Genomic DNA, 21,962 nt, shown 5'->3' with positions numbered 1-21,962 from the left:
CGTTTGTACTGCCTGCCTTGCTCTATCTCGTTTGTACTTTCTGTCTCGCTCTGTCTCGTTTGTACTGTTGTACCCGTGCCATTTGTCCAAAAGTCGCATTTGTATTCACATGCACACTCGACATAATGAGTGATGACTCTTTCGGTAAAGTCACGTATAAAGATAAAATAATAAATTAAATAATAGTATACTACGACGTTTCGATTGCAACACAAGCAATCATCATCAGGTATAAAAGAAATAGCAACAAAAATCTAACCAGAAAACTATAGACAGACATATAAGCAGACAGATATCACAAAGATACACAGAGAGAGAACACGTATCGGCACAAAGAGAGAGACGTCTCTGTGACGAGGCCTTAAATAGAGAGAGGGTGGGCGGGGGCGGAGAGAGGGAGGGGGCAAAGAAAAAAGTAGCATGTCAATGAGTACGACGACGTGTGGTACGGTACGCAAGCTTGAAAATTAGGAAGACGACGCGTGGTACGGTACGCAAGCTTGAAAATTAGGTGAACGGGAGAGAGACACACTAAAATTAAATAACCTAGAAAATTATCGAAATGTAATGTAATGCAACACAGAGAGTCGGTCAACACACAATTAACGCATAGCCTGATTGATTACGTATTTCAAAGATTGCTAAGTTAGAATTTAAGTGTGAAAATTCCAAAGAGAGGACACAGGCAGAGAGAGAAAACAAAAAACCCAGAGAGAGAGAGAAGATAAGCTTAAAACTTCCCCGTAGAAGTGGTTCAATCTTAATTTGGAGCTTTCGTGACTGCAGGGATTACTCTTTGGTTCTTTCGGTGAAGTCACGTATGAAGATAAAATAATAAATTAAATAATAGTATACTACGACGTTTCGATTGCAACACAAGCAATCATCATCAGGTATAAAAGACTCTCTGTGTTGCATTACATTACATTTCGATAATTTTCTAGGTTATTTAATTTTAGTGTGTCTCTCTCCCGTTCACCTAATTTTCAAGCTTGCGTACTGTACCACACGTCGTCGTACTCATTGACATGCTCATTTTTTCTTTGCCCCCTCCCTCTCTCCGCCCCCGCCCACCCTCTCTCTACTTGCTCCGGCAGTACATATACTAAAATTGGAACGATACAGAGAAGATTAGCATGGCCCCTGCGCAAGGATGACACGCAAATTCGTGAAGCGTTCTATTTAAGGCCTCGTCACAGAGACGATCTCTCTCTTTGTGCCGATACGTGTTCTCTCTCTGTGTATCTTTGTGATATCTGTCTGCTTATATGTCTGTCTATAGTTTTCTGGTTAGATTTTTGTTGCTATTTCTTTTATACCTGATGATGATTGCTTGTGTTGCAATCGAAACGTCGTAGTATACTATTATTTAATTTATTATTTTATCTTTATGCGTGACTTTACCGAAAGAACCAAAGAGTAATCCCTGCAGTCACGAAAGCTCCAAATTAAGATATAATGAGTCATGCTGTGCTCACTCAGATGGCATGCTTTGTGTTGCTATATTTAACTCTTTAGACAATACAGCATATGTTGTATTTGTGCTAACACTTAATTAGTATGTCCTCATTATATTATCGAATCACGCACCGCGGATCTCCCGGGAAAATAGCCGGGCAACTGGCTCAACAGTATCATCCGTCATGTAAACATCAATTAAACTCAAACTCATGAAAAGTGTTTCATGAGTTTGAGTTTAGGAGGTGTTGGAAAGCTTAAATTTAGCATAAAATCCACTTTAAAATATTAAAAGTCTAACTAAAACAGCAGATGTTCAGAATATTATATTGAAATTATCTTATAATTATAAAATATTAAAAGTAATTATAACTACAAACAAAAATACTTGAAACTTTGTAGTAAAACTAAAAAAATGGAGAGTACAATTACAACAATCATATATGCATTCCACAGAATGAAAATCCCTGGTAGAATCATTAGAATCAAAATGTTTAATAACAATCATAATTTTTTTTTAATGTATGCTTCTCCATTCTCCCATGGAGAAGCAAAATGCTCCTTCATGGAGCAAATAAAAGGTGACCTTAGTAAATTTAAATAATCAAATAGTTAATCATGAAAATTAAACAAAATTAGTATTGTTATAACAATTCTACATTTATTTCAAGTTGCGCATTTTGATGTGACGTCACATTTCTCAAACCCCCCCTCCTCGTCACACATCGTCACAAATGTCTGACCCCTCCCCCCCCAGGTGTGTGACGTCATTTATGGACGGCCCCTTATAATCATGTGGACAATTATAGCAGCCATATACTCTAAACACGTGACGTTGATTATAAATCTGGAGGGGGAAACCGGAGGACCCGGAGGAAAAATCCACGCGACCACGGGGAGAGAGAGACACGCAACTCCAAATATACAGCAGCAGGCGTCAGAGTCGGGATCTAATTCACAGCCTCCTGTATACCAGGCGAGGGAGTTAACATCTCGCCACCACGGGGCTCAGGTGTCAACGTTGTCGATGTTCCGCTGCTCATGGCCGTTGAGTCGACACTCCGTGACACGTGCTCCCGTGTGGCGGGCACAGGCCACGTGCAGCGAAATATCGGCGCGCGCGCGCTCTTCCCGGCTTCTGATTGGTTCGTTATCCCGTGTTCGACTTTCGCCAATGTATCTCATGCACGTATTCAATATTATTTCTACAATCATCCTTTATCATGTTAAAAAGACGTTACTTCAAACGTTGCCGATCATTTAGGATATCGGACGATGAAAATAAAATGTGTTTTAATCTGTATGTAGTTAAAACGCGGGCGAATCGCTGATCTCAGCGCCGGTTTGTCTCGCACAGAGAGGCGCCGGTGGACTGCAGCAGCGTGACGAAGAGGGCCAAGACGGCAGCGAGCGGCGGTGTGGACGCGTCGCAGCAGCTGGGCTACGGCTACGTGGAGAAGGGCTCCCCGCCTCCTCCCAACATGACCACCAACGAGAAGCGCGTCATCGTGCCCGCGGGTACAAACCGCGCGCTCGCACGCGCCGTATTAATCAGTGTAACCAGTGATGGCATCACACTACACAACAACACTCATTCCAACTATACACTCACACCCACTCATCGGCCCTGGGGAGACAAAGACGGCCGGGCATGGTCTCCGTGACATCACATCACATTTGCCCCAGCGCGCTGCGTGTGCGCTAGGTGGTGGTGGTGGGGGAGCGGTGGTGTAGTGGTTAGCGCTGCGTGTGCGCTAGGTGGTGGTGGGAGGAGCGGTGGTGTAGTGGTTAGCGCTGCGTGTGCGCTGGGTGGTGGTGGTGGGGGAGCGGTGGTGTAGTGGTTAGCGCTGCGTGTGCGCTAGGTGGTGGTGGTGGGGGAGCGGTGGTGTAGTGGTTAGCGCTGCGTGTGCGCTAGGTGGTGGTGGGAGGAGCGGTGGTGTAGTGGTTAGCGCTGCGTGTGCGCTGGGTGGTGGTGGTGGGAGGAGCGGTGGTGTAGTGGTTAGCGCTGCGTGTGCACTGGGTGGTGGTGGTGAGAGGAGCGGTGGTGTAGTGGTTAGCGCTGCGCTGCGAACCTGGCGACCGGAGTTCAAATCCCACTCGCGGCCAACAACAGTGACGAATATGTGAACCGATGCTGGGCCTCCCGTAGGTCCACCCAGCCTCAAATGAGTACCTGGTGCTTTGTGTACAAATATTGTCACTGCGGCGGCCGGACGTGGTGCTGGCCACCCACCCCCTCGTGTGCCATAGTACCGGCCTTCACAGGTGCTGCTACTCGCTTACAGCACTTGCCCCAACAGTCTGTTAAGGCTACACGGGGGATCTTTGGTGATGTGTGCGGAGGTGTGAGGAGGTGTGAGTGGTGGTGTGGGTGGTGGTGTGAGTGGTGGTGTGGGTGGTGGTGTGTGTGGTTGTGGCCGAGGCTGTGGTTGCGGCCGTGGTTATGTGGCTGGCCTTTGAAGATGCCGCTACTCGCTAACATCACTTGCCCCAACAGTCTGCTAAGGCTACACGGGGGATCTTTGTCTTTGGTGGCGTGGTGTTGATGTCCGTCTGCGCGTGCAGACCCCATGCTGTGGAGCGCGGCGCACGTGCGCCAGTGGCTGGACTGGGCGGTGAAGGAGTACGCGCTCGTGAGCGTGGAGGCGCCGCTCTTCCACGCGCTGGACGGCCAGGATCTGTGCAAGATGAGCAAGGAGGACATGGCGCAGCTCACCTCGGCCTACAACGCCGACATGCTGCTCTCCCACCTCAACTACCTCCGCGAGAGTGAGCCACCTCGCGCTGCGCGTCTCCCAGCTTGAGACGGGCTCGCTCTCGCCGAGTCACAGACATCTCCTTCAGGAGCCTCCTGCCAAGTGTTCGCAGCCGGGGAGGGAGGGGGTGATGCTGCTGCTGCTCCTGCTGCTGCTCCTGCTGCTGCTCCTGCTGCTGCTCCTGCTGCTGCTCCTGCTGCTCCTGCTGCTGCTGCTCCTGCTGCTCCTGCTGCTGCTCCTGCTGCTCCTGCTGCTCCTGCTCCTGCTGCTGCTCCTGCTGCTGCTCCTGCTGCTCCTGCTGCTCCTGCTGCTGCTCCTGCTGCTGCTCCTGCTGCTCCTGCTGCTGCTGCTCCTGCTGCTCCTGCTCCTGCTGCTCCTGCTGCTGCTCCTGCTGCTGCTCCTGCTGCTCCTGCTGCTCCTGCTCCTGCTGCTGCTCCTGCTGCTGCTCCTGCTGCTGCTGTTGCTCCTGCTGCTGCTGCTACTGCTGCTCCTGCTGCTGCTGCTCCTGCTGCTGCTGTTGCTCCTGCTGCTGCTGCTCCTGCTGCTGCTCCTGCTGCTGCTGCTCCTGCTGCTGCTGCTGCTCCTGCTGCTGCTCCTGCTGCTCCTGCTGCTCCTGCTGCTGCTGCTCCTGCTGCTGCTCCTGCTCCTGCTGCTCCTGCTGCTGCTGTTGCTCCTGCTGCTGCTGCTCCTGCTGCTGCTCCTGCTGCTGCTCCTGCTGCTGCTACTGCTCCTGCTGCTGCTACTGCTGTGTGATCGTAATTAAGTAGCTGGCAGGTGATCTTTCAGTCCTGGGATGACCAATTTCAGTTACATTGTGCCTATGTGGGAGGAACCCCTTACCTGTGGTTTAGCCATGGGAGGAAGCCCAAACCTGTGGATTCAGCTATAGGAGGAAGCCCAAACCTGTGGGTTCAGCATTGGGAGGAAGACCATACCTGTGGGTTCAGCTATAGGAGGAAGAACATACCTGTGGTTTTATCTGTGGGAGGAAGCCCATGCGGAAAAGGGAGATAACATAGCAACTCAAATCAGAAAAGCCCCGAGTCGGGAATCGAACACAAGCGCTTGTTGCTAGGAGGCAGGCACGAGTTTCACCACTGCGTCACCACGGACTGAGTTGTGATCAAACTGGGCTCTCAAGTGCAGCGAGTTGGTCACCAATGACTGCACACAAAACAAATCCACCATCACATTAGATTTGGTTCTACACTTAATTTGGCTCCATCTCTGAGAATTAGACATCAGCTTTACTGTCGCGCAACAAACCTCACTCTCATGCAAAGTGGGTGGGAAAGTGCTGCCGCCCCTCCCCACAACTGTGTGTGGGACCAAAGGGATCTTAGAGGGAGCTCTGTGATGTCCGCTTCTGCGGGCCGTTCTCCAGCTCGTAGCGCCGCGCTACCCTGCTCGAGATCCGCTTGGATTCTTTGTCTTGTGACGACGATCGCGCGATCGAGGTCGCACTGGGAAATTGTTTTCACTAAAATCGAAGTGTTTTTTTGCACATTCCATCAGCCACGCGGCCTTCTGGGAGTGCATCTTATCAGCAGTATTGGTTCAACACAAAAAAGACTCTGGACCGGTTTCAACATTCAGACATGCATGGTCTCATCAGCAGAGCCAGGTGTTCTGAACTATTAACTAATTGTCATGTATTTACGTGACAAACCTTGCTAATTAGCTATGTCGGGTGGTAGTGGGTTTAACGACACATCCATATTTACACAATCTAACCCAAAACGTGTTAAACAGAGCCAGGCCTTGTTGACCCAACCGCTGGTGAACTGCCTGATGCGTGCAGACAGCACCCTGGCTACTGCTGATTATGCTGCTGCTGATGATGCTGCTGATGAGAGTGAGTGGCATCTCTTCCTGCGTGCGAACTCCTCTCTCACGACCCTGGTTGCCCCCCCCCCCCGTGTTTAATGCAGTAACTGGGGGTGCATCGTCTTATGATTCGCGTCGACTCCGCTGGTAACGACGATGGTGATCGTGTTGCCTGTTTTTCCTGTTCCAGGCAGCTCATCCCTGACGTACCCCAGCGTACCGCCATACCCAGAGCAGGCAGCACAACCCCCGCCTAAAGCCGGTACAATCACACAATCACACAGCTACAACCACACAGCTACAACCACACAGCCACAACCACACGGCCACACAACCACACAGCTACAACCACACAACCACAGCTACAATCACACAGCTACAACCACACGGCCACACACCTGCAGCCACACAGCTACAACCACACACTTCCAGCCATACGGCCACACAGCTACAGCCACACAGCTACACGGCTACAGCCACACGGCCACACAGCTGCACAACCACACGACTACGACCACAGAGGCACACAGCCACGACCTAAGGGAAGCCCAAGACGGGTTAAGATAATCGTCGCTGGTGTTGGCCACTAGCGGGAATCGAACTCGGGTTTGCCAGAGCGATGCCACTTGTGGTGGGAAGGAGGAGTGGCGTCTTGACCGTGGCATCACGGACATCTGACTTTGCGTTATCGGGGTCGACCTGAAGCGAGGACAGGGATGTCGGATCGTAAGAACCCCCTCGCACACGTCACGGTCACGTGGAACGCGGGAGCCAAAATTAAACATTTGTATCTATTACCAAGTAAGGTCAATTGAGCTATTTAGCTCTTTTTTAGAAGCGAGCTGGCCATATTTGGTGCATTGGGATCCTCGGATGAAATGCGCCTTACAAATGTAAATTGTTATTAACAGACGTCAGGGTCAGGGATCGAACCCACGCGCTCCCGTAGACCAGGCGAGGTAGTTAACGTCTCCGAGCCACCGCATAGCCCCAAACCTTCGGCGTGCGCCGCCACAGCTGCAAACGAGCGCCACTTTGTCCACAGAAGCCGGAGCCGCGGTCCCGGCCGTCAACAAATCCGGAGAGCAGAGGACCCAGCCCGGTACGTCTCGCGAAGTCTGCGTCGCTTCACTCGTCGCGTCCCATTCCGACGGAATGAGCCCCCCCCCCCCCCAGTGGCTCCGGCTTCTGTGGACAAAGTGGCGCTCGTTGGCAGCTGTGGCGGCACACGCCGAGGCTTTGGGGCGCCGTGGTGGCTATGAGACGTCAACTACCTCGCCTGGTGTGCAGGAGGTCGTGGGTTCGATCCCAACCCTGCTGCTGTATATTTGGAGTTTGCGTGTCTCTCTCATCATCATCACGGTGGCTATGAGACGTGAACTACCTCGCCTGGTGTGCAGGAGGTCGTGGGTTCGATCCCAACCCTGCTGCTGTATATTTGGAGTTTGTGTGTCTCTCTCATCATCATCACGGTGGCTATGAGACGTGAACTACCTCGCCTGGTGTGCAGGAGGTCGTGGGTTCGACCCCGACCCTGATGCTGTATATTTGGAGTGTGCGTGTCTCTCTCCCCATGGTCACGTGGACTTTTCTCCGCGTCTTCCGGTTTCTCCCCCTCTGCATTTAGAATCAACATCACGCCTTTTGAGAATTCGGCTGCGATGAATTTCCGCACGAGAAGCCACTTCGTTGATCTCACATTTGTGGTCAGGTCGCTTCTGAACAAGAACTGTATAGCTCAGTGGAACTGACCTTGTAAAATAAAAATAGTTTACAGTTTAGTTGTATTGTCATCTAATAAATCTAAGTTAATCTTGCCATGGTGTGGGGAGGCCATCATCCAGCAGTCGATTGACAAAGTGCTGTAAAATATTGCAGAGAATGTCTTGAAATTAACGCAGAAGTTTTTAGTCGCTAAAAATTCATGATTGAGTTTTGGGTTCGACAGCGGCATGATTTGGTCAAATTCCTGTCGTTTAGTGCGAGTTCACAATGCACCGAGCTCAGCATGATGTGGATGTCTCTGTGTTCGCGTTGTTCCTTCTCTCCCTCTCTCGTGGATGTCGACTCCGAAATCCAGATCCGTACCAAATCCTGGGTCCCACGAGCAGCCGACTCGCCAACCCAGGTACCGAGGCGTGCTCCTCCTCTCTCTCGTTCGCTCGCAAGCGCCACGCTTGGCTTCGCGCACACGTGGAGCGCGGGGACGCGGCCGTGTCACATAAAGACAAAGGTCCCCCCAATAGCCTGAGCAGACTGTTGGGGCAAGTTCTGTGAGCGAGTAGCACCTGTGAAGGCCGGCACGGCACACGAGGGGGTGGGTGGCCAGCACCACGCCCGCCCGCCCGCTTTTGTCTCCTCAGCGGCGATGTTTACTACACACCGCGTGGTGAAGTATGGTCAGACAGCCCCCCATAGCCGATATGGTAACGGGAGACCTTCGAAAATGTCTGTAACTACACGAGGATGTTCTATACAACGGATAGAAGCTGCAGAGAATTCTCTGCACGAGCGCATCGCCGACGCAGTCCGGCGACCTCTACGATCCAGTGGTCGCCGGTTCGATTCCATCTCCAGGCGCGGCGGTTGAAACACCGAGGGCGAGGTTCTTACATCCACCCCCCTCCCCCTAACACACCAATATTCCACCGCCTCTGTCCGCAAATATTGGTGACAACAACACAGTTGAACGGTGGTAGGTCACGTGTGGTGGGGTCAAGTGTGGACACTCCCATCTATTCAATGACGTCGGCCCAGCGTGTAAGAGTGGGTCAGATACCCTCGAGGGCAGTGCTCTTCACTCATCTTCAAAGGGGGGGGGGGCACTTTCGCCGATAAGACATCATCAGTAGCGCGAGGGCCGTGACACATTTGAAACCAGTGCTGGGTTTGACAGCAGCACGATGATGATGGGGGTGTTTTCACTTTTGTGTATTGTCGGGGGCAGCACTAAAGGCCATCGGGGGCCGCCAGTGGCCCGCGGGCCTTGCAATGAAGAACACTGGCCTAGAATCTCTCTCGATAGAGCTCCCTCTCATCGAAGGGCCCTTGCGCCAGCGGTGACGCGAGCGAACCGTCGCTTTCCGGGTGATGGTGGTGCTGATGGTGCCCCTCGTGTCCTGGTGCTTGGGGGTGATGGTGGTGATGGGGGTGATGGTGGTGATGGTGGTGCTGATGGTGCACGTCGTGCCCCCCCCCGGCTGTCGCCTGTGCCAGGGAGCGGCCAGATCCAGCTGTGGCAGTTCCTGCTCGAGCTGCTGTCGGACTGCGCCAACGCGGGCTGCATCACGTGGGAGGGCACCAACGGCGAGTTCAAGATGACCGACCCGGACGAGGTGGCGCGCCGCTGGGGCGAGCGCAAGTCCAAGCCCAACATGAACTACGACAAGCTGAGCCGCGCGCTGCGCTACTACTACGACAAGAACATCATGACCAAGGTGCACGGCAAGCGCTACGCCTACAAGTTCGACTTCCATGGCATCACGCAGGCGCTGCAGCCGCACCCGCCGCCCGAGCCCGGCGCCTACCGCTACCCGGGCGAGCTCTCCTACGCGCAGGCCTCCTACCACCAGCACAAGGCGAACTTCGCCGGCGCCGTCCCACCGCCGCCCCACGGCCCCGTCTCGTCGCCCGCCGCGTTCGGCGCCGGCAACCCGTACTGGAGCGCGGCGGCCGCGGCCGCGGCGGCGGCGGCGGCCGGGGGATTGTACGCGACGCAGGCTGCCATTCCTCGGCACCCGGGCGCGCACGTCGCCTCGCACCTCAGCTCCTACTACTAAGCCGGGGGGCGCCTTCGCGAGGCCCCCCGGGGGCCGAGGCGAGCCGATGGCGGCCTTGCCCGTGGGTCACGAGGGGGGCCGCCGCAGCGACGTGCGAAGGGACGAGGTCCCCTTTTCCGCTGGGGCACATCCGGGGCGAGCCAGCACCGTACGGGCGGTTTTTCCACTCTTGTTACTTGCCGTGCCGGGCCCGAACCGAACCGTGCGAGACGTTCCGGCTCAGGGGTCAAGCAGGGCCAGGGGCGGGGCCAGGGGCGGGGCCAACGACGCGTTCGCTGGGCATGACGTCGCACGCTGTAGGGACGTGGCGTCGCGCGGCTTCTGCGGTGGAAGCAATAACTGGGCCGGCTCGACTGTGCAGCGGAAAAGCGGTGCCGAGACTGGTGATGTCTGTGCGAGCAATAGATGCGGACGTCACAGAGAACAGCAGTTGAAATGTAATCCATGTTTTTTTTTAATGAATACGATGCCATGATAGTTGGGGGCTAGGGAGAGCGAGTGTTATGTGTAAACAAATCACAAATGAGAGATGCAATGTAACACACCATGTATACAGAACAGGTAACATAGGTGATAAAAGTTGTATTTTTGTCCGAACCATCTAGTATTCCAGCAAATTGGATCAAAATAATAAGAATATTTTTCTATCGCAGATTAAATCGCTGCTGTAGAGTTTGTAGCGCCACGCACCGACTTCGTCGATGAGCGTCGTTTAGACGCGAGTCTTGTGGAACACCGTCACGTGTCGTTAAGATGGCAATTTCTTGCACCAATAACGCTATTCTTGTTTTGATCACCCAACTCGTGAAACCAAAGCGATAACCGAGAGTGCTTTACACGGAACACAAGCGTGGACAATCAGGGATCGGGATGCGCATCTCAGCTCAGTGATCGACGCCAGGGATGCTCACCCACCATGGGGGGCACTATCCAGGGCCCCCCTCCCTCTATAGGACCCCCCTCACTCCGCAGGGACCCTCCCACTCCGCAGGGGCCCCCTCATTCCATAGCCCCCCCCCCCCTACGGGGCCCCTCTCTATATGCCCCCCCCCCCCCCCACTCCACAGGGGACCCCTCGCTCCGCATGTATCGCCGACTTTAGCCATGGCCGGGAATTGAACTCAGGTCATTGGGCTCATACTGGGCGCGGTCTACGCCAACCGCTGGTGTAACACCGCTCCACCACTTCAAATCAATATGCATCTCAAAACGTAGCTTAGCAGTGCAGAGTCTAAAGCGCAAATGTAAGATGTGCTCGTGCGTGGCGTGTGGTGTACTTGGTGCAACTGCGTGGACCAAAACTAACTCGCCGAGAGGAGAGAGAACGCTGTGCGTTTTGACGGGAACTCCGCGTTCACCTGCCGTGCCTGATGAAGAAAACAATTAAGTTATATACAATTTACGTTAATTAAGGGACTCTCTCTTTCTCTCGTTTTTATAAAGTTCATGAATTCGAGTTGAACTCGGTAAAGTTTTGCTGTTTCACTGAAAGAAGAAATATCGCTTTGGAGTTTTTTTGTGGAAGAAAAAAATTTCGTCAAATTCTGAACCGTTTCGCCTAGCGCGTGTTCAGCTGCACATATAGCAGTGTATATACAAGCACTTAATCGCATCATCCGGATCAGCTTAAGCCGTATACATATTAGTGTATTTATATTAATGATGCAGAATAAATGTGAGATGATAAGCGTGTGGCGTTGCCCGGGCCCCTCTGTGTGTGTGCAAGGTGTGTCGGTGTAAGAAGGTGATCGCACGCACAGCAACATACACCACGCACATATCTTGTCCTGTGTCTGCCACACATGGACACGTGTGTTGGTAAGGAGGAGACCACACAACAACATACACCACGCACATATATTGTCCTGTGTCTGCCACACATGGACACGTGTGTTGGTAAGGAGACCACACAGCAACATGCACCACGCACATCTCTTGCCCTGTGTCTGCCACACATGGACACGTGTGTTGGTAAGGAGGGGACCACACAGACAACTTGACACCAGGCTTCAAGATTTACCACAAGTTATGGGAAGTTTTTACATTGCGGGCTTTAAATGCGCACAGCACCTTCGAAGTGCATCTTGGTAGGACAGGAGACAGCACAGGAGACAGGGGACAGGGGACGGGGACGGGGGGCGGGGGGCGGGAGACAGGACACCGTTGCTTTGTACAAGAAACGGATTTTCGTGACATATAGAGTCGAGTCCCTCGATTACAAAAAAACAATGCTTAGTATTAAAGGGTTAAATCTGTGCTATTGTTGGTCAAAGCTTTCTGACGGATCATGTACCTCTGATTAGCACGACTGGCTTCGTACGGTGTGAAATAAGTTACACATATATACGATGCATCACTGTTCTAACCTATGTCGCTTGTCACCAAAAACTGACCAATTTTTCACAGCTTTATTTTTGTTTAGGCTTAGCATGTTATGGATAACCTTAAAAATGGGACATTTTTGCAATTACGTTTTTTCCACGTGAGAAATTTCGACATACTAACCCAGCGGTGGCCAATACGTGGGATCTGGACCCACGGATGGATGGTAAAATGTTTATTGTGGATCTCAAGACAAATTGGAATACTACCACGAGCATAATATATAATAGCAGTGGCGTGGGGAGCTCTGGGTCTCTCCACGCCAGATGGGTGCGTCCGTCTGTTCTCCCATAACGCGGTCGTTGTTGCGTTCCTGAAGAACAACGTGTTATGGAAAAATCGCGTGATGATAAACAACAACTAATATAGGATAGATCACAGTGAGAAGCGTACGCAGGCCGAACAGAGAATGGGAGGCGCATGGATAGCATCTAGAAGTGTCCAGGAGCATCCCGCCTTGCGTGATGCTACGCGGAGGCAGGCATACGACCGCTTATTTCTACTCGCGCGACGAAGTTCTGTTTACTCGATCGCGTTATGTCTAATTCGCATCCGCGTTAGAATTTTTTCCCCGCATACATTCATTATCGCGTTGTGAAAACAACGCGCGTTATAGAATAGACTGTACTTTAAACCCAACCTGAAGTAGCTGCACGTAACACCACGTGATGAGAGCACGTGGCAATATCACGGACCGCATCCTGAGTGCCATGGAATCATTTACGAAAGCAGCTGAAGCCTCTGGACCACGTGGGATAAATAATTAAAGGAGCCAATATTTAAAAGCACATGGGATCCATTCCTGAATAATCCATTTAAACCAGGGGGTCGGCAACCAAAATCACAAGAGCCGCAATGCACTGTGGGTGAATACAAGACGGTGGTCCTAAGTAAATAACGTCACGAAGCAGTCCTTTAAGAGCCGCAGGTTGCCACCGCGATTGAAACCCGACCTCATGTCCGAGACCCTCGGGCCCTGCGTCACCAGGACCCGCTAAACCACCACGCGAGATGGCACAGCCAACACGAGCAGCTTGCGGTCATCCCGGACGTGAGCCACCCCAGACCCCACCACAAACCTTCCACTCGCGTGTTTTAAAAAGTTCAGCCAACCCTGTAAAATCCCAACACTGAGCTCCGTAATTAAATACGCGCCACGAGCTGTAACGCCAGACCGCATGTGAATTTTTGTTGACATGTGCCATACATCTGAAGTATTCGGAATGACGGCGGGAAACCACTTGACGGGTAGCACACTTTATTTTCACTTGTCTTCCACAATAACACGTGTGGTCACTATTTCTCACACTACACACTCCACCTGACACTGGTGGTTACTACAGCTCACGCTACACGTCCCACTTGACACGCGTGGTTACTACAGCTCACGCTACACGTCCCCCTTGACACGCGTGGTTACTACAGCTCACGGTACACGCTCCCGGGCACTCCAGCCCCGTAGCGTCCGTGGCGCTACAGACCCACCCCAGCTTGGGCGTGGGTCTCGACCTCTGGGTCCCGTGGGCCGGCCCTCACACGGACGTTCGGCCCCGGGTCCCAAGGTCCCGCCTCTGAGCCACACAGGGCCCCGGTCCTCACAAGGACAGCGGGACTAGGTGCCTCAGGGCCCTATCTCTTCCTCCTCCGTCTTCTGTCTTCACTGGTCACCAACTCCCCGTGCGCCTGCACGCACCGCCTTATATAGCCTCCCCTCCCGGGAGACGGAGCGTATGCGGACCGCGACGTGAGCATCCCCTTAGTTGACCAATCCCCACGCGCTTCCACACGATCCCTTCACTGTCAGCGCGCGTCACCGATACCCAGCCAATCACTGCCTCACAACCCATGACCCCGCGCTGACCCATGATCCTTCACCGTCAGCGCGCGTCACCAACACACACAGCCAATCACTACGCGCTGGCACACGATCCTTACCCCAGCGCGTATCACCACTACATCACCCCCTCCCACATAGCTCGCAGCCGGCCCGGCTGCTAAACAACACAACAACAACAACAATAGTAACAACAACAAAATCCCCACCCCCCAATGTGCCCCGTAACACAACAACAACAACAACACAACGACACAACACCAGACAACAACCTATGTACAAACCGACGAACAACACAATAAAAAGTCAACAACAACATACAACACCAGACAACAAGCTATGTACAAACCGACGAACAACACAATAAAAGTAATTCCAAGAAAAAAAACGTGTCCAGTGTCTCTGTAACTATCGATCCCCCCCTCCGCTCGCTCCTCAACCGGGGTGATAGAGCGGTCGAGCGGATGGGAAACGCAGTGACGAGACGCTCCGGCCGCATCGGCCCTTCATTCAGTTGGTCAGGAAAAGTTGCGCGACTTAGCGCGAGTCCGCCTGGCCGGTCCATCGTACGGGACGGGACGCTGACGACCGTCTGGTGGCTCCGGCAGCCCCGGAAGGCACGGATTGGGCCTGGAAGGACCGGCCGTGTCGCGGGGATCCGGCCGCCGGTGGTCGGCAGCTGTCAGTTCCGAGCCACCTGGGAGCGGATCAGGCGGAGACATGTGAGAATCAGGCAGAGACATTTCCCCCCTCGGGTCGTCGGTCACGTCACATGCTCGGTCCTCACGACACAAAGGTAGGCCATACGGAGGTGAGAACGGTTTCAGCCGGGAGGGGTGGATGTACCAACGGAGCTTTCCCCATTTTATCTGAACACACTGGGGGCGTGCAATCCGCACGACCTCCACGGGTCCCCGCCATGGCCTCAACAATTTAGGCGACGTAGCCAAAGGTGCCTGAGGGCAGTGCAGCCAGGCCCTATCGCCCGGTTTCCAGTCGTGCACGGACACATTCCGTGCACGCAAGCGCTCGTTCGTTAGCGATTTGGCGAGACCTCGAATTAAGCCGTGCGGCCTCCCGCGCCTCGGTCAGCTTAGCAATGTTAAATTTAATATGTTCGGCCAATTTTGAATTGGCGCGGAAAGACCCAGCTGAGTTTCCATGGGCGGGTCGGCCTCCCAACCATACATCAGATAAAATGGGGAAAATCCCGTTGCTGCATGGGGGGCCATTCTATACGCGGCGAGGACCCCCGGGACCTGCAGGTCCCAGTCAACATGTGCCTCGCACACCTGCTGGCACAGCATAGAAGTCAAAGTCCTGTGGAGTCGCTCCACCATCCCGTCCGTCTGTGGGTGGTACGGGGAGGTACGCACCTTCTTAGTACCCAAAAGGTCGCACACCTCCTGCAGCAATTTACTCGAAAAAAATTTTCCCTGGTCGGTCAGCAATCGTTCGGGAGCCCCCTTATCCAGAACGTAGCCCTGGACAAAGGCGTCCGTCACAGCCGCCGCCGACTGGTTGGCGAGTGGCCACGCCATAGGCCACCGGGTAAAGTATTCCACACCAACCAACAGGTACTTGTTACCCCTAGGCGTGACTGGAAAAGGCCCCAAAATATCGAGCGCAACGAGCTCGTTAGTGCGCGAGACCTGAATAGATTGCAGCGGTGGATTTGACGCCACGGACGGTGGTTTCCGTCTGGCGCAGTCTACACACCCCTTTAGTATATTTACCACATCGCTCCCCATCCCCGGCCAAAAATAGTCACGCTAAAGCAGAGCAAGCGTTTTGTTTACCCCCAAATGCAAGAGGCGTTCGTGTGCGGCCAGGACAACTTTTCCCCGCATAGCGGAAGGCACCACGAGTGCGTGCCGCCGGGACAAATTGTCCCATCTCATTAGCAGGCCCTGCTTGAGCAGCCAGGAGCCAGTTCACTTCCGTCCCTCCTCGGGACCCCCCACGCTGCGACGCAACGCTAGCAGGGAGCTGTCAGCCATTTGGAGACGGCCCCACTCAATCAAAGACAGTGAGAGCAGCGAGTCCCCTCCCTCAGGGGTAGCAGGAACGTCACCAATCGGCGCATCCACGGTCGCGGCCAACGCACCCACGCTTACCGCAGCGGGCGGTTTACAGCGCGCCGACCCCATTAAGCACGCACATTTAGGACAAGGCGACAATCGCGACAGGGCATCCGCGTTAGTGTGGCGCAACCCCTTACGGTAAGTGGTCGTAAACTGATAGTCCTGGCGGACTTCCAACCACCGTGACAATTGGCCCGAGGATTGGGCGACCCTCAATGAATACTGAAGCGCCGCGTGGTCCGTCCGGACCGTAAAATGATGGCCATAGAGATACGGTCTAAATTGCTGTACAAAAAAAACAATAGCCAGCAACTCGCGACGGGTGACGCAGTAGCGCTGTTCCGCCGGCGACAAAACCCTGCTACCATAGGCGACCACCCGTTCGACTCCCCCAACGACCTGTGAGAGCACCTGTGGTGCCACAGCGACGGGGCCGCTCGGCCGAGCCAGGGAGCCGCCCGGCTTCCACCGCCGCACTGCCCCCCATCACCCCCCCCACATAAACACGCACCCGCACCCACGTAGGGCCTCGTGGTCGGGTCACCTACCCTGAGTTTTCACCCGAGGGCCCCCTAGGGGGGTTACCCCACGGTTTCTCAGGGCCAGGGAATTGGACAGGACCCTTCCCAGGCCAAGTAACACTGCGGCGCCGTGGGCGGATTTGAGATCGCACGACCACGGCGAGCTCAGAGAGCCCCGCAGTTAGAAACGCATACAAACACAAACACGGGTCAGCAAGGCAGATAGCTGGGGTCAGGACCCGGGACGACTGATTGGTCGAAAGTTCAAAGGCAGGCGGGATCGCAAAAGAGCGGGAAATCCTAGGCTCAGGATTGGTCGAGAGACCAAGGCGGTCGGGACGGGGGCGCCTAGCCTTTGATGTGAATAGTTTAAAAGAAAACGCAGGGGCAGTAGGGAAGTCTCTTCTTCTGGAGTTTGGACACGGGGTCAGCGACGAAGGAGTCATGGGGCGAGCCGCTAGATTGTCTGCAGGACGATCTGAGCGCCGCAAGGTCACCAAGGACTACAGACGGTATCGTGTTGCGCGCCTTACAACACCTCAGAGCGGAGAGTAGGATCCGTAGGAGAGGGTTAGTTCGGGGTAAGGACGAGTAGGAAAGCGGTTTAGCAGAGAGCGCAGCATAGAATAGGGCTACACGGCACCAGAGTGTGGGTTAGAAGCGCCTTGCGGGCCCGCACACACACACGGGTGGCTCGGTTGGTTAGCAAGGGCTAATAAAATCTCGAGCGTAGTAACAAAACCGTGTTGTTGGGTGTTTTTGGAACGTGGTATTAGCGTGCACTGCATTCGCGAGTGTGTGGTCGTTGTATGCATAAAGGCCGTGGTCTCTGTACGATTGTGCGGGTACGGAGGTGTGTGCGTTAACGCCCGGGGAGAGCACTTTTGTGTGTTGGCGTGACTACGCAGCCGTGTGAGAGGAGAATCGTCCTTGTACGATATTTGGGTTGACGTGCACGCGCGAGTGGGGGAGGGGACGAGTCGTCGTGTCGGCGTGTGCCCCGCTTGCGTGTGCTCGTTACTTGCGTAAAGTGCGGCGCGGTGGTGGACCCCTGACCCCCGACCCCGCGGCTCGAGCGCGTAATCGGCTGCGCATTGTTGTACGGTTTGTCTCGCGCGCACGGCGGCGGCGGCTTGAGTCGTGTCGGCGTGTGCCCCGCTTGCGTGTGCTCGTTACTTGCGTAAGCTCTCGGCGTGCGTAATCGGCGTACCCCAGGTGCGCGATCGTAACGTGAGCGGCCAGCGCGGCGCAGAGCGGCGCAAGAGTGGGTGTCGCGTGGGGAGCTGCGTGTGTGTGCGTGCGACCACCCCGTGTGCGATACAGGTGCGCGATCATAACGCGAGTTGAGTTGGAGTGCGCGGAGCGGCGTGTGTGTGTGTGGGCGTGCGTACGTTCGCTCCGTGTGGGTTGCAGGCGCGCGATTAGGACAGGGAGGTATCGTAGTAGGGAGGGGCAGAATACTACTCGATAATTAGCCATGCCGGCTACGCGGACCCGCGGGGGAGGGGAATCCTTGGGCGATGGTTCCCACGCCACGGGTGAGGAACCTAGCAGCGGGGGGGCGATTGATGATGCTAGCCCGGCCGTTAGCATTATCGAGGGTGGGATCTCGGGGGCTAGCGACCCCCACAAATTGGTGTCAGAAGTGGGATGGACCCCCGCGTTACCTCACGCTAAAATAAGACTAATATTTACCGGCCGGGGGGCCCCTTCGTGGAAGGCATTCGCCCGCAATCTCTTAGGGGCCAAGGAAATTAATGAATGGACGGACGCGCAGGCAGTACGTCAACTTAATATGAATCTTGATGGGCGGGCAGCCGATTTTGTAGAAGCGTTACCCGCGAGCGCACAGACACAGCTAGAGGAGCTGATGCGCCGACTCGATCAGCGTTTTGGCACACGTGACGAGGAGGAAGCAAAATCGGCCTTAGAGGCGCGCCGTCGCCAACCTGGCGAAGATCTCCGTGATTACGCCGAGGATGTGCGCGAGTTAACAAAGATCGCACGCCCGGGGTACGCAACTGAGGTTATTGAGGAACTGGCTGCCGAGAAAATCCAGCGGTACCTGTCTCGCACGGCGTGGTGGCAGCCAGACATGAGCTGCCCACGTCTTCCCTTTAACACCCTTGTCGAGCGCGCACGTAAGTGTGAAAGAATTCACAGCGAACGCGCGCAGCTCCGGGGGCTGGGACGAGAGCGCGCCATTGCATGCCTGCTCTCGGAAGACGAGGAGGAGGAACAGGAGCTCGCGAGGACGGTAAGGGGCCGGGAAAGAGAGCCTCCAGTGTCCCGCGAGACAACCCCGGGATGGGTTGCCGGTATACAAACGGGTATAAAGGATGTCTCCGGCCAGGTAACCCAGATAGACAACAAGGTAAACCAAGTAGGTGAGAGGGTAACCCAGGTACGCGAGGAAACGAATAAAAATATGACCAAACTGCAAACCTCCGTTGAGACCATCCGATCCGAAATGGGGGACCTACGCGCCACGGTGGGAGGGTTATCTGGGAGGGTAGCCCGACTAGAGGCGGAGGGTGGACAGCGACGTAATGGGGGGGGAGGGAGTGGGCAGGGGGCCCACTACGGAGCCGCCCCCCCTCCCCGGGCATGTTATATGTGCGATCGCCGAGGGCATCTAGTGAGAGACTGTCCTGAAATCACCCGAGCTAGGCAGACGCGGGGGTTAAACTCCAACGCCTCCTAGTGAGCGGACCAACTAGGGGTGCAATCGACGCGGTCCCGATACAAATAGACGGTAATGAGAATAATGGCGAGCGAGTGATCCATAAACAGGTTACAACAACAACACCCAAGGGCGCGGGGACCTCGGGCGATTGGCTGCGGGAGCTGGTGGCAGGGATAACGGGAGCCACGTCGCTGGTGGAAGGCCAGGTGAACGGGCAGCGCACCCGGATCCTGCTGGACACGGGCGCCGTGGCCTCTCTCATGAGCGCCGCGCACTGCAGCATGCTCGGGGTGGACGTGGGCTGCCTGCAGGCCCCGGATCGCGCGCTGCACACGGCAAGCGGAGCCGGGATGGGGTTGCTGGGGAAGGTCTCCCTCGAGGTCCGTCTAGGAAACCAGGTGTGCACACAGGAATTATACGTGTCGAGTGTGTTGTGCCACGAGTGCATTGCAGGAACGGACCTCCTGGAAAAGTTGGGACTTAACGTACAGCCCCGGCAACGATGCGCTACGGTGGAGGGCAGCGGGGAGCGGATTCCGTTCCTAGGACAGGAGCCGAATCGCCCACGCTTCACACCCGTGGCCGCTACGCTGGTGTCGGCCGTCACCATCGGACCTCTCGCCGAGATGCTGGTGCCAGTGGCAACCCTCTCCACCGACCCAACCCACTGACCATCGGGCGAGGTAATGCTGACTCCGCACCCAGAGTTGGCATCGCGATACGGGGTTGTAGGGTCAGCCACACTGGTAAACGCAGATGGGGGCCGGCTGTTTATACGTGTGTTTAACCCACACAGTACCCCGGCAATGATACGACGACGCACCCCGATAGCCACCGTACACCCCCTGCACGCACGCCACTCTAACGACTCGGTGTTCGCACTCTGGGCTGAGGACCCCGGGCGTCCTGAGGGTGACCAGGACCTGGCCTGGCGAGTCGGCCCGACTCCCCGAGCCGAGGTCGTTCCCCTGCTCGACGCGTTACATGTACCATGGGCGGATTTACCTAAGGGAGAGGCCGATCGGCTGCGCGAGTTACTGCGGGAGTATGCCGACGTATTCAGTGAACACGACTCGGACGTGGGTCGGACCGATCTTGTTAAGCACCAAATTGACACCGGTGCAGCCCGACCCATCAAACTCCCTGCGTACCGAGTGGGCGCACCCGAACGCGCCCAAATCAAAGAGGCAGTTGGGGACATGCTTCGCGATAACATAATTCAGCCCTCGGCGAGCCCCTGGTCAGCCCCAGTGGTACTAGTAACGAAAAAGGATGGGTCAACCCGGTTCTGCGTCGATTACCGTAAACTAAATGCAGTCACGCTCGGAGACGCTTTTCCCATCCCACGCATCGACGACACCTTCGACAGTCTCGCAGGAGCGCGGTATTTTTCCACCCTCGATCTGGCGTCCGGTTACTGGCAGGTGGAGATGACGGAGGAGGATCGGCCAAAAACAGCATTCACCACCCCGATGGGCCTGTTTGAGTTTCGAGTGTTGCCGTTCGGACTCACTAACGCGCCCGCGACGTTCCAGCGGTTGATGGAGTTGGTGATGCGGGGCTTGCAGTGGGAACAGTGCCTGATTTACCTGGACGACGTAATAGTGTTCAGTAGGTCGCTGTCCGAACACTGGTCCAGGCTGCGGGAAGTATTCCAGCGACTGCGAGCAGCCCATCTCAAGCTCAAGCCACGTAAGTGTTACATTGCGCAACGCGAGGTGGGGTACCTCGGACACCGAGTCAGCGAGGCAGGGGTGAGCACCGATCCCGAGAAGGTGCGTGCCGTAGTGGATTGGCCGCAGCCGAGGAACCTGACGGAGATCAGGTCATTCTTGGGACTCGCCACTTATTACCGTCGATTTGTAAAGGGATTCAGTGAGATTGCACGCCCCCTCACCCAACTCACCTCCCCTAAGAACCCCTATCAGTGGTCGGAGGCCTGCCAGACGGCTTTCACCATACTCAAAGACCACCTCACCCACACCCCCACCTTGGCTTTCCCAGATTTCACCACCGATTTTATTTTGGACACTGACGCCTGCAGCAGTGGGCTGGGCGCGGTGCTGTCGCAAGTGCAGGGTGGGACGGAGCGGGTCATCGCGTACGCCAGTCAGACCCTGAGCGGGGCCGAGCTGAACTATTGTGTAACCCGTCAGGAACTGTATGCTGTAATTTTCGCGTGTAAACAGTTCCGACCGTACTTGTACGGCAGGAAATGTCGTGTGCGCACCGATCATTATGCACTGCAGTTCCTCCTTACATTCAAGGAACCGCGGGGGCAGATGGCTCGATGGCTGGCGCAGCTGCAGGAGTACAACCTGCAGATCGAGTACCGAGCGGGGCGGACACACGCGAACGCGGACGCCTTGTCAAGACGGCCCGCGGTGCGCGCTGAGACGAGGGAGGGAGACGCCTGCCCGTGCTTCAAGGGGGGACGCTGCCGCCAGGCAGCAGAACCCAAGGAGCGGCGGAAACTAAACTCCCCCCCCCGAGAGAGAGTGCAGTGTGCGCCGCAGGAACCCCTGCAGAAGGAGCCCGGGGACAGACGGATCATCCCACCCCAACCGGGCAGATCCAAGAGGATGTCGGCTGCGCCTTCCCGGGCTTGGACGACGAGCAGCTGCGACAAACCCAG

The 21,962-nt window shown here is 55.3% G+C and overlaps 1 protein-coding gene and 1 non-coding gene across 6 annotated transcripts in view; both read left to right on the top strand.

Annotated features, from left to right (window-relative positions):
- The window catches only part of LOC144728681 (retroviral integration site protein Fli-1 homolog), a 35,497-nt gene extending 23,985 nt beyond the window's left edge, over positions 1–11,512 (top strand). For 3 of the 5 annotated variants that reach the window (XM_078608285.1, XM_078608282.1, XM_078608286.1), the window contains 6 exons: positions 2,816–2,976; positions 4,024–4,227; positions 6,232–6,303; positions 7,087–7,143; positions 8,122–8,169; positions 9,258–11,512. In XM_078608285.1, the coding sequence (XP_078464411.1) occupies positions 2,816–2,976; positions 4,024–4,227; positions 6,232–6,303; positions 7,087–7,143; positions 8,122–8,169; positions 9,258–9,820 (1,105 nt within the window). In that variant the 3' untranslated portion in view covers positions 9,821–11,512. The remainder of the gene's footprint in view (positions 1–2,815; positions 2,977–4,023; positions 4,228–6,231; positions 6,304–7,086; positions 7,144–8,121; positions 8,170–9,257) is intronic. The other 2 variants (XM_078608283.1, XM_078608284.1) reach the window with 2 other exon arrangements.
- Positions 1,082–1,188, top strand: LOC144728701 (U6 spliceosomal RNA). The gene has a single exon (XR_013587558.1). It is a non-coding gene; the product is annotated as a U6 spliceosomal RNA (small nuclear RNA).
- Positions 11,513–21,962: the final 10,450 nt, after the last annotated feature.

This window comes from Lampetra planeri, chromosome 29, assembly GCF_965212315.1.
Source record: "Lampetra planeri chromosome 29, kcLamPlan1.2.h2, whole genome shotgun sequence".
NCBI lineage: Eukaryota > Metazoa > Chordata > Hyperoartia > Petromyzontiformes > Petromyzontidae > Lampetra > Lampetra planeri.
The sequence above is the reverse complement of the archived record's forward strand: the minus strand, read 5'-3'. Positions and strand labels throughout refer to the sequence as shown.